The 14106-nt window shown below is 32.2% G+C and overlaps 1 protein-coding gene across 1 annotated transcript in view; it reads left to right on the top strand.

The window, feature by feature from the left end:
- Nucleotides 1–5060: 5060 nt before the first annotated feature.
- The window catches only part of LOC126979248 (uncharacterized), a 30642-nt gene continuing 21596 nt past the window's right edge, over nt 5061–14106 (top strand). The window contains exon 1 of the mRNA XM_050828524.1: nt 5061–5318. Coding sequence (XP_050684481.1) covers nt 5288–5318 — 31 coding nt within the window. The 5' untranslated portion in view covers nt 5061–5287. The remainder of the gene's footprint in view (nt 5319–14106) is intronic.

Here is a 14106-nt window from a genome sequence, read left to right as displayed (position 1 = left end):
TCATTTTTAATTCAACATTCCGTTCTCGATACATTTGGATGATTTTCAAAGGTAATTAATTGCAAAATAATAATAATGGTGGTGGGAGATATCGTATGAAATTGGGTCAGAAGCTTTAACACAGCATATGTATAACATTCTACATTTAAAAATGAAAACATTAATTTTTTTAATTTTTCATTCAGCTTCAAAACTAAAGATTACAGTATGTTTTGAGTAAGACTTTTATAACGTAGCAGAAACGGCTCGAAATATCGATGCTGTATTTGCAGAGAGTACAGCTAATGAACAGCCCGTTTTTAGTTTTATCGCACAGGAAACTTCGACTTGAAGGATGATTATAATATATTAAAGATTTTTAGTTGATCAAAATAAACCCTCAGTAATTATAATAATAATATAACATAGTTATACTTCATGAAATTCTAATGAGATTTTAAATAATAACAAAATATCATTTCTGTTAAGTAGCTACGTTTAAAGAGCTATGTCAAGAGACCGCACAATTTCACGCCAAATATAAAATAAACCACAATTGCACAGCACACAGCCAGCCATTGTTTTCACGCTAATAAACACTTTGTTATATCTATATCACGAATAATAAACATTTTATCTGAACCAAAACTATCAAAATTGTATTAATGCGAGAGCAATGGCGTCAACACTCAGTCTAAGTGAAGAGCTATATAATTGGATTGCGTCGGCACGAACATTTTGATAGCTAATAAAATAACACTGTGGAAAATGTTGGTTTTTGATATCGTAATGGTTTCTGACAGATCTTATTTAGTCTTAACTAATATTATAAAGATGAAACATTTGTGCTTTTGTATGTATGTTTGTAATGTTTTCATAGAGGGAGTGGGAGGTTCTGTTGCATAGGATGCTGCCTAGATTAAGGGTACCACAACGGCACCTTTTTCTGCTGTGAAGCAGTAATGTGTAAGCATTACTGTGTTTCGGTCTGAAGGGCGTCGGTGGCTGATATATTTTTTTGAGACGAGTGTATAGTATTTTCGTGAATTTTCGCTACAGATATTCATCGCAGCATTTATAAATGTCGTATATGAAGTTCCAGACTGGTGATTGCTCTCTTGTTTTTTAATTTTTTTGTCACGTGATAAACAAAACCTACCATTGAAAATTGTTAGTAACAACAATCACAATATGTTGGTCAAATAATAGCTTTGAAGTCCAGCATTATTGATTAGAAATGGTGTATTTGTGTGTATTCTGGTTGCGCTTTCTTGTGAATGTTTTTATTTTACATTCAGCTATAGTGAGGGATAATTTATTTAATGTACAATATAAAGCAAATCTTTTGATGTCTTCTCGTCATCATTGTTTGTACATTTTTATATTTTTAAATCGTTAGCTGTATAGTAGGATTTTACTATGCTGAAAATATTTGCTGATATAGTGAATGATGATAATGAATAGAAACGGACCCAAGACAGACCATTGCGGTACCCCTCATAGCACAAAAGGAAGATGAGAAGCCATTGATGACTACAGACTGGTGTCTATTCTCATGGTGGTGACGATTCAAACCACCTAAGAAGGTAACCTTTAACGCCGTTAAATTGGAGCTTCCCCAGCAAAATCAGATGGTCTACTGTGTCAAATGCTTATCGAAAATCAGTGTTAATACTGTCTACATTAGAGCCTTGATACATAGCCTGGAAAATGAATTGTGTGTCCATGTCCATGTGTGAAATGTCTTGAATTATCCATGCTGACTTTCAGGAATGCATCTACTGAGAAAGGGATTATTTGCAATGTTATCAGCGAGGAATCCTTCTGATCCTTATTATAACATAGCCTATCCTCACACATTGGGTACGCTCACTACAAATCTAGAAAATAGTTTCAACTGAGACCCTCTAACAAAACTCTAAATAATAAGGACAGAAACTATGTCAAATGCTTTAGCAAGATCCAGGAACATGTGTGGCATCTAATCCATCAAGTCCCATGGTGTGATGACGTTTTTAAGTTAGATGATGTACCGCATCGGCGGTAGATACTTTTGACCTACATCCAAACTGCGACTTAGATAATATCAATTTGCCCGCCAAATAATTAACTGATCTTTTGTTTATCTCGTATTTTTGAAAAAGATGACAGCATTAAAAGTTTTGCGTGACTTAAAAAAACAACATGTTATAACCAAAATATTATGTTAATTACTTTTCAAAATACTCTCCTTCACATTTTAAACATTTTTTCATGCGATCGAACAATTTTTAAAACAGGAGGACCACAGATCTGAAAGCATGTTTTCTACGTGCGGATTGAACGCTATCACTGCCTCTTCGGAATTAGTAAAAGTGAAACCTCTCATCAAATCTTTGATTTTGGTAAAATACAGAAATCACAGGGTGCTGGTTTGGGGCTATGTGCAGGATGGGTGTCGAGTTGTACTTTTTCGAAAGCTAAAAATAACTTTGTTTTGTTGGCCGTGTGTGAAGAAGCGGTATCATGATGTAGGAGAACGCGGTTTTTTGGTCCTGTTTCGCGAACTTTTTTTAACACCCTGGGTAAACAAATGGTAGAATTCCACTCGGCATTAACACTCATTTGATCTTCAAGTCAAATTGTGCAGATGGGACACGTAGCTGAGATAAAAAAATGCGATCTTTTTTTACCAATGTTTCACGCCTGCCTCACTTTTGTTGGCCTTGTCTCATTTTAAATATCCATTCACAAGATTGTTTTTTTTTTACGGGTTCAAAACAATAAATCCACGTTTCGTCGCCTGTGAAAATTTCATAAACAGTATTAGAATGTCCGTGGTCAAACTTCTGGCACTGAATTCTATCGTGTTAAGTCGACACTTAACCTTCAAAATTCACAATAACCTTCCCAATTCTGTAGCCTATGGGAATTAAGATGAATATTTAAAGTTATGCAGCTTAAAAGGAAACCGCAAACACTATCGTTATGTTGTATGCCATTTACTTTATACCGTTCTAAATGCCAGGGATGGTAACAGGTTCGCAAAAATTTGCTGATTTGTTTAAAGTGCTCCATCTGAGTTAGGTTTCCACACACATTGGTCATAATTATAAAACATTTTGCATGTCAAATGCACAGGCGTGTAATATTTCAGTTATTTCCGTTCACTCTTAGAACTCTGACAGCGAACATGATTTAATACCCCCTGAAAATATTATTTCGTCTGCAAATCTTTTTTACTTTTTTGGTGGTAGAAGTTTCAAAAATATTTTTTAACAATCTTTAAACGTAGAATTTGGCAAGTAATACCGACTTATACTACAAGTCGCATTTATAGAAAAGGCGCGTCCAACTCGCACTAACATATATATACATAGTTAAGAAGACTGTTATTGAACCATATTATGAAAATTCTTAAATTTTAACATCAAATTTCGAATAATATTTAACGTATTTTTAATTTCAAACTTATAATAATAGTAAACGGATTTCTCACTTCTATATTTCAAGAAAAATATAGCCATGACATAGAGTAAGAAAGTTATCCTATGGGATATTTTTAAGACGTAGGGAACTAAATACATGTATTTTGTAAACATATAAAATATAATAATAAATCACCTACACCTACAACTAAGTTACGAAAACAATATTCAAAATGCCAGCACATTGTAACTCATATTAGTTCACAACATCCTAAACTAACATTAAATATAACCCTCATTGTTAAGCTCTCGCAGAACTTATATCTGTTTGAAGATATCATGCTTACAAATATTGAAAAGTTACTTATAAAGTTATTGAGGATTATTTATTATTTTAGATATGTCATTCATTTATTAAAAATTTGATATTATATTGTGAGTCAGACATTATATTCAATATACTAAATAATATATGTACTTATTAACAAGTGGGAGGCTCATTTGCACCGGATACCGGCTAGACTATGGTTACCAAAGCGGCGCCTATTTCTACCGTGAAGCAGTTATGTGTAAGCATTACTGTGTTTCGGTTTGAAGGGCGCCGCAGCTAGTGAAATTACTGGGCAAATGAGACTTAACATCTTGCGTCTCAAGGTGACGAACGCAGTTGTAGTGCCGCTCTGAATTTAGAGGTTTTCAATAATCCTGAGCGGCACTGCATTGTAACGGCCAAGGCCAAGAACGTCCTGCTCGTCTCGTCCCTTATTTTCATTAAAAAAAACACATTTACCCATTTCCTATTACAAAATTTCTCATTTGATAAACTACTTAGTCATACACATATTCATTGAAATATTATGTAATTAACAGAAGATAAATAATAATAGTATCCAACCTGCGTAGGAAGAAACTGAACCAATCATCACCCATTTTCCAAATGAGACGATATTTATCCGTGAAAGAACTTATTTAAAAAAAAGATAATTTCACAAACACATAAATGGATTTATGGCTACTAATTTAATACAAAATGGTTTTAAATCCCCGGTGGCAATACACATTGAGAAAATATTAATCCTTATCTTACCCGTTTTATTCTTCAAGATTTTATTTCACTACTATGTATACTCATACCAAATTGAGTATAGGAATACCTAATCCCACGAATGACAGACAGATATACATGGTGCAACTTATTTAAAGTCCCTCCTTTGTTGGTTGAAAGTACTTTAAATGATATGAGATCTTTTTTTTTCAAATCTTTGACCTTTTTGTCAAAAGTCCATAAGATATTATTAAAAATATAGGTGATGAGAAATCACAAATATTCGACATTTGACAGCGTCTACTTTACGCTAAATATCACTTAAGCATAACAAAAGCAAAGACGTGTAGTATAATAAGTATGATAAGACGACGTAAAATATACAATCATCTCCGTTTAAATCGAAGCTTACCACGCTGAAACAACTTATTATCGTGTTAAACCTCGAGCTATAAGTTGTCAGCTTTCGTCATAACTTTCCACTTTACGATCCCATCTTAAAAGTTGATGCCAGTTTATAAACCTGTCAAATTTGAAGACTATCTCCTAACAATCCTTTTTCGGATTCTCGCTTTGCGCATGCCCTTTCGAACGAGATGTTGTGCGAAAGAGCATTTCGCGGGCGAACTTTGCAGAGGTCAGTCCTGAATCCTCAGCCCGAACGGTAAACAAATACCATCGCGTGTGACGAAAGATGCGGAAAGATATGAATCAAGTTTAAAACATTTTAAAGTTTTATTTAAGACTGTGAAGGGAACTGCAGTTAATGTGGTGTATGTAACGTGAAAAACTGTGCCAGTTGCAACATGAACGTTTAATAAGTGTTTGAATCTGCCTTGCAACAAAAATCATAAATATGAAGCTCTTAACACTGATAGCTTTGTGTGGTATGTATGACATGTTGATGATATGTAAACAAAATTTTTCTCATTGCATAAAAGAGGCTTTATACCCATCTCTCAAAATATATTTTGAATATTTGTAAGGCTGCTGCGCGAAAATTTTATGGTATTTTTGTATGTAACATACACTAATTGCATAATAGAAAATTAATTATTATTAATAAAAATAAAATTGTTTCCACCTCTATGTTTATAAATACATTAATCAATTAATTTATCGATTATATTAAAAGTGTAAACTAAAAACAAGAAGAAAAGTAAAAACAATAATTTTACTAAAATAAGATTGACTGAAGCAGAAAACTCAAATCACTGTGCCTGCTACCTGTATGTATGTTTGTTTGTAACCGACTCATTGGGGCGCGATTTTGACCCACTTTAAACAGCCAGATTTCGTTCAAACTTCGTAGATTTATCGAGGACCGATGACAATACAATAATTTGATAAATTATTTCATTTCCAATTTACAAAATAAGATTTTTGTTAATTTATGAAATTTTTCCATCTTTTGTCGATAAGGCAGGAATTGATATTGATTTTAAATTTCAACCATTGTCTTGTCAACCAAAGCGTGTTTTTTTTAAATTATTAACAAAGAAATTCCAAATTCTGATATGCTGTTGTTCATGTCAAGACAATTATCGCTCGTATTATATTATAGTGACTCTTCTTGAAGATAATTTTCCTTTCAGCCAGAGATTTTACATAAGTATTGTATATTTAAAGAAGACGTAATATATAACACTCTTTTTATAAAAGTGATGAAATATAATAATATTATATATAAAATGCCTCAGAAAATTTTGACTATTTAATAAAAATCTCATATTATAGATGCAAGGATTATTCATAAATGATTCTTATCGTTCCTAATCATTAATGAAAAATCTTGTCAGTTAAATATATAAGTAAAACTAACAACGTAATAATTTTTAGATTATTTATTAGTTTTACCGAATGGTTTGAGAATTTATTTACTAAAGTAGTCATAATAAAGATGTACGGTTATTCATGTAATACTTTTATTTTTATTTCTATCATCATTTTATCTTCTTAGTAAGATTTATTATTAAATCTTAAAAAGTAGTAATTCTTAAGATCTGCACTATTTCTATTCAGGAATTTTGTTCCCATACTACATGGTTGGATATATTTTGAGATAATGAAAACGAAGCATCTGTTTTATGGTTTAGAATAATGTGAAATATTATTATGTCTCCTACTCTAAGTATTTATTTTAAAATTTTGATCAGATTTCTACTAAAAATATTCATGTACTATCGAATGAAAACTTATATCATCAATCATAACATAACTTATATAAAACGTGAAAAAAGGGTCATTGTGTGCAAAGATCTATTTTATCACTATTAGATAACAGGGGAGGTGCAATAAAGTGAAACTTCAATTACACTTAAAAATAGAGTTAAAGGTTGATAGCTCATCCAATGTACGTAACAGACGGATCTTCATATTTGTTTTATGTTTATAGACTTGAGCAACATAGAAAGGATATAAATTTAATAAACTTAAGATAATATCAACAAAATATTGGAAATAATATTTGGCGTATTTTTTATAAAAAACTAGAGATTATAATGTATTTATTATCTGTATTTAGTAGAATGGGGTAAATTGTTTTATATTTATACAAACAAAACAACTGTTTTAATTATATTTACAAAACTATATAATAATATATGTATATATACATACAATTATAATTATCATTACGGGGAAGTGTACCAAGATTACTGGCAGCGTTGCCGCGTTGGTTAGCTAGGCTGATCCGTTGACCGAAATTACTGCAGGTGCTTGGGTTGCTAGCAGCCCTATTGATACGCGTAAATATTACTTTATTGTGTTGTTTCTCCGCGCCTCTGAGCCCTAGGGGCCAAGTGACTCGACACCGAACGGCACAAAGATGTAAGACTCATTGAGACCGACATATATGCGACGCTTGCCGTCTTCGGCAGTTCATATATTTTTACTAGGTGCTCTGCGAAACTATTAGTTATATTTAAAATGAACTTTGCATTTCCCCCCTGATACTTTTATTCCCTCTGTACGACAAAAACTCCTGCGTAATATCACTGTAGAATAAAGTTAATAAAATAAACCTTTGATATTATTTCTAAAGATTTTAAAAGAGAGTTACTGGTCGTAGAAATAAAAAAGATTTATTTAAGTAAAAATCAATTAGAGTTAAAGAATAACATAATTGAGCATTTATCGGATCTGAATCAATGATAGCCAAACAAAATAATTAAACAAGTTATAACTTCATAAAGATTAAAATTATTTCATTCTTTATAACCAAAATCCAATTATTATTATGAAGCCTTTTGATCCCAGAAATCCAATTATTATTAGAAAGGCTCAACACGGCGTTAATTGAAAGCTTTAATTCGGTTAAAAGGCTGTTAAATTTAAAACAAAATACGTAAACGTTACATCGTTTCTGTCTTCGACAACTCTCTGGCGGTTGGCCAATGTTCGTAGTTTACGTTTTTATATTGTTTTCACACAATGTGTTCGATATCAAGCCTCGTTGAATGAATCAGATATTAAGGTATTGTTTTTGGGCTTTGTGAAAACAAACACTTTGCTGTTATAATAATAATTTTCAGTAATATAATATGTTTGGTTGAATCTATTCAATCTGTTGAATGTTAAACCTACTTCCGGCAAACTTGTCCGCATTGAATTCGAATTCCGTTACAACACTCACTCGGGAAATTCTTAGGCTTAGGGATATTATTATATCACAATAGAATAGATAATACACCATAAGGAGTGAAAATATGTGAAGTCATGGGCTTTGACACAAGGAGTTATTGATGAGCAACTCGCAGTCCACCTTTGAATCATTGAATAAGAAAACTGCTTAGTCTACTTAAAATAATGCTATGCAGTTTGAGGTAGCCTGCGCAGAACCAGACAAGAACCATGCATTATTATAATATCTTCTATAATATAATCTACTATTCTATAGTAAGCCATCTTTGTCAAATAAGCTTATATATATTTCTACTTTTATATTCCATTTATACAACCATTTATTCATATAAGTACATACTTCATTGAGTCTTAGAAAAATTCTCTATGGTCTTAAAAAGCATTGATTACCGTATTTTTTGGGCCTCTGACAACTAAATCTAGGTTGGGTGTTTTGCGATCATAGAAATGGAAGGTAATACGTAGTACATACTATAAAACATACATAATATTTACATTTTTAAATCAATAGATAAACATTTTAATGTCAACTTAAGAAAAAAAAACTTGTTTATATAATTTGCCAATATGCTGGTAATTTGTACATTCTGTAATTTTCACATATCCCGCGTTGGGCGTATTTTTGCTATTTCTTGTAGTAAAAATAAGACCGCTCACCAAAAATAAGTATTTACGTATACAATACTTTTCCCGCCCATTTAAGCAGCAACTCGAAAACTTTTTGTATTTGTTTATGTATTAATAAATTAAATTTCCAAGTCGTAGAAAAATACTGTATGCGACACGTTATATAACTATGGCAAGAAACGCTCGTAGCATCATTCATTGCGTTGTTCGCTTGGGGCTCACATCGCAACCCTCACCACTCACATTCTTATACAAATAATATTTGAAAAACAAAATTTTATGAACGATGCGGGACTCGAACCCTGACCTCTGGCGTTTCGTGCCAGTGCTCTAATCAACTGAACTAACCGTTCGAGTGACGTATCGTCATAAAATCTTGTATGCTTTCTTTTTTCTTATACAACTGTCGCATATAATACATTTCTTTAATTTGTGCTCAGCAAGCCCTAGTATTATGTCTGCTATTTTGCTGTAAAACTGAATACCAAGACCCATGAAGGAGCTAAGCTAAGCTAAGGATATATCTCATACATCTAAATTGAAATTCATGTTCTATGTTTTGTTCCATACACCTAAGTGTGTCCTTAATTCATATTTCATGAGTAATTAAGTGTGAAAGCGTAACAAACAAACACTCATTCGTATAATAATTTCAGGTATTATTTTTATATATATAAGGTTTTGTTTTAATTATTATTATTTTAGTTAAAAAATATTAAACGCATATTAATTAGATTTAAGTTATACATAATATGTATGTTAGACTATAAGGTTTTATGGGCCTTGTAGCCTGAAATAAAGGAATTATTATTATTAAATAGTTAAATCTTAACTCTATTTTTAATTTATGAATACTATTAAAAATTATGAGCTTATCTTTGCCAATTTTATATAAAGACGCCTGTGTCAGTTCATATCATGTAGATCTTAGAAATTAAGAAAATAGCCACGATAAATTCATAACAAATGTAAAAATATAAATGAATCATATTAATAAAAAACCTTGGCTGTCGGAAAAATCTACTCTAAATTACTCTAATATGAAAGCAACTGGAGGAAGTCGGACAAGTACCTATATCAGATTTAAATATTAACAATGATCTTTGGTGTTAATTCTAAGTTTAAAAAAAAATAACTTCGACAAGAGTTATGCCTCCACATGAAGCGTCTTCAGAAGCCAAACGCTAGAACGACAGTTGAACTCGGTGTTACATGTGGAAGTGATTCTGTGAAATTTACCGGAATAAGCAATAAAGATCTTTATTTATATCATTTTAATGGACTTCTACAAAATATTGTTATTGAGTATGAACATGAGAATTACTACTTGCAATCACAGCTTACACCGTGGGGGTCTATAGGTTGTCACTTCTAATAACTTATTGAGATGGTTAAGATTATACCATTAGTATTCTGTATTTAAATTTATACAATATAGTTTTTCTCAAACATTTAAGACAATAGATTGGAAGATCGAATATGTATATCGATTCTCAAAGATAAGCTGACTTAGATTAGATTGAGAGGTATTTTAAAGTGCATCTTTTAAAAAATCTTTTATGTCCAGTCGATTTTATCATGGTTGAAAAGTTCTTCGAAGAAAGCAAACGGTGGAGTAAAACACAATGATCCGCTGGACTGATGCCAAACCGAACCAGCTTCACTATTTCTTCCGGTTGAACGAATAATTGGTTAACGGCTGATCATTTACAATAGAATTATATTTAATTATCTTTGTATATTTATCGTTATGTTGTAACGGTTTATAAAATGGCTTCAATAAAGTTCAGCGTAACTCTGTTTCACTATGACCAATGCAAATGTGATCTATTTTGATCGCCACTATTAACTGTATCTCTAAGATTGATTCTTTTTATGCATCTTTTGCAGTGAACTGACGTATCTCTACTAGTTCAAGAATTTGACTTCCCAAAGTGATGCAAAAGGGTTTCAATATAACACGCTCTAAAATAGTACTCAGAGATATTTGATTAATCTGCAGTGCTCCGTTAGGGTCGTGGTTGGGATGCGTAACTTTTCTCTATTTAGCCCTACTCCCTACTGTGCAGGCTTTCGTTGAAAGCTTAGATAAGGGTATTAGGTTTGGTTAAGTCCAGAGTGTTGCACCAGAGTATTCTAAATTTTCAAGGGTTGATTTGAAAAGACTCCTTTTAATGGAAGAGTACAAGAAAGCATATGGTCACCTGTAGTTAAGTGATCACCGCCACTCATATTCTCTTGCTACACCAGCGGAATCACACGCACATTTCTGGCAATTTAGAAAAGTTTACGCGCATTTTTTAAGGTTCTCATGTCGTATCGTCCTGACAACACCGCACAAGGTCAAGCTCATTCCAAAGTTTAGTTGAAAAGAAAGTTTTTTGAAAACCGCACTATAGAGGAACACCCAACTTTCAAAAGGTGGGGACGATATGCTTATATGTGGCGCATCATGCGAAGGGTGGAGGAATCAGGTCAAACAGTTCTTCCGAACACTCCCCGTGATAAATGCGCTAGAAGACACAGAATGAAGTGATATCTCTTCGCAACACCAAGTGATCCAGCCATTCACAGTAGTTGTCTGATAGTTCAAGCTGCAGAACTCAACATAACATAACATGCTGAAGAACTCTTCGGCGAGTTCATTGCTTTCGATGCCTTCATTTCCTGACACCCATCGAAGTATAAATATGTTTATTTCTCCCAGAGTATTCAGGATAGTCCGGCAGTTATCTACAAAACTTGAGATTGTCCTGTTCGAGTCAATAGCACACCATGCCTTCTTTGTGAATGTAAATACACTTGCCGACGTTACACGGATTACATGATGCAGATATTGGCTTTTTATTGAAAAGTTACCAATGCTATCGCGGGTCTGAGGTAAATTTAAATTAGAAAAGTATTTAAAATAGGGAGAACTCGGTAGTATGCAACTTTGAAGAAAATGGAAGCCTTGATTTGGGTTAAAATCCCGTTCAAATATAGAGACGATTACTAATTTAGAGGAATTACCAAACTTTGTATTTGGCAGCTTTATTACGTTGACATACGTATCGTGCAATAATATTACTTTTCTAATTGACAATCTTAACACATGTACCATGTACGTAAAATTTAATTTTGAGTTACCTATGGTTACCAATGTTTCGCCAAAATACACTCACCAATTAACACCATCGAGTTAACAGCAACACTTCCGAGAATATCAAAAACTCTCTCTAAAAATCTCAGTTCAAAATAAATATTTTTATTGCGCTTCCTATAAACTCTATTTTATATACGCTTTTTATATAATTGGCTTTACGAATTGCGTTGTATCAAATTGTGCTATTAATGAAACTACATGTTACGTGGGATTTGTCCATATCGATTGGTTTAATTTTTGTTATCTTAGATTTGGTTTAGTAAGTTGAGTATCACACATTGGGATTGGGATGACTTTTTCAACTCCTGTTTATCCTACATATTAATATTTTTTTTAAATGTTCCAACTTTTACCAATATCTATCAATAAAATATTTTTAGCAATTGAAATTAAGCACCCCATGCTTTTTTACAATAAAATATTTTTTTGTTAATCTCACAATTTCTAATTTATACTTATCGAATATTATTTTGTACTTTTTCGTTTGGTGTGGTATTAAAGCATGTGTTTTAGTTTTATTTCAACTATTATCTATTTTATACTTTGGCCAGACATTGAGATGTGCAATCACTTCGTTTACCGCCTCAGTCTTCAACCGTATCTCCTACAAATCTGTCACTTTAATTATAAATTAATAACGAGTTTATGTCTGTAGTCAACCTGATAATTGAATTAATTAACGTTTTTTACGGAATGCTGAATAATTATTACTTTTAACATAGCTATTTTCCAGTGAAAATCATGTCTAAAATAAATGACTCGTCTATTTAAGGTTACCTGGATCAGTTATCACTATATTTTGTCGATATACTTTTTAAACGCCTAGAAGGGGCAAGGTATACGTACCTAACCGAGCAAATGACCCGCCGAAGCGCTATCGTAGAATGTTCTTGACATCTGTGTCATTGGCTTAAAACAAGGGCAAAACTATATTTCTTATAACTACGAATAATTTAAACAGCTTCATGTATTATTAAGTTTCTATTAAATCAATCATGTTTTTAAAACATTTCAAAGACCGAGATACCTCGAGTATTTAGTTGTATTTTTCATTAAAAACCATGAAAAATCATACTAAAGATGTACAGGTTTTTCATTACTAATTTAATTCTCCAACTATATAGTATATACCAATAAGAAATAATGTCAAGGTTTAGCAACCCATCTTGTTTTCACATATTTAACGACTATGTAAATAATAAGCGATATATAATTAACAGTAGAGATAATTTTATCTCGTAGCTGATAGAATAGAAACTTAGGATGCGCCAAACCACTACTTTTGTCAAAATTTTACGGGGATCTTTTACGACAAGGCAACATTGTTGATAATGGCATTGTTGCAAAACCAAAAATATCGGATCTTTTTATCGATAGGTTATTCAAACCATTTATGGTAAGAAAACCCATTACCTATATGAAAGTGCAACAATGGCTTCTGCTTTGTTGCTAGCGATTTGACATTTCAATTTTTGTAATTAATATATTACTTATGCTCCGAATTGCAGAAAAGTTAATTTATTTAAATATGATACAAATTTTAGTTAAAAATAAAATCTACAAATTATACATAAAACACACATAAATCGCGGTCAAACACTAAAAAAATATTGATTTTTGACAGAATTACATCACTATTAATTAAATTACCTAGTCGATTTTTTATAAAACTCGATTAAAAATGCCGCAGAAGTTTCAAGCAATAGAGCATCATAAAGACAATACGTAGAACTTTAACTGCAGTTCCAATAGGTTTAATTAAATTGTAACCATTATGTATAGAAGCAATGAGTTTTAACAAGAGACAAGTCAACGTCAGTTCGCCTCAAAATCCTTTACTATGGATGATAGATGCATTTAATGCCAGGTCGTTCATACCCAACTGTAAATATGACGTACTTAAAATTCTTCTTCTTCGTCGGATTACTCTTGACAGAGCAGTCGTGGTCACGTCGAACGACGAACGATTCTACGCCAGTTATCCCTGGCTGTTGCTTCTCTGGCACATGTGTTGAAGGGAGTATTGGTTAGGGCTTTGATCTAGTCTGTCCAGCGCATAGGGGAGCATCCTCTTGACCTACTGCATTAAAATAAGAATGCAATAAAAAGTCTTGTGAATGATATGAAGACAAATGAACACTAAACGTCCACGTTTATAATCTGTATGAAGACTTCTAATTGTAAAAAGTTGTTATTTACGTAAAAATGTAATTTAAAGTGACGCAGATGTTATTATGAATATTGGATCATAAAGAAAATAA

Source organism: Leptidea sinapis, chromosome Z (genome assembly GCF_905404315.1).
Source record: "Leptidea sinapis chromosome Z, ilLepSina1.1, whole genome shotgun sequence".
Lineage (NCBI taxonomy): Eukaryota > Metazoa > Arthropoda > Insecta > Lepidoptera > Pieridae > Leptidea > Leptidea sinapis.
The sequence above is the reverse complement of the archived record's forward strand: the minus strand, read 5'-3'. Positions and strand labels throughout refer to the sequence as shown.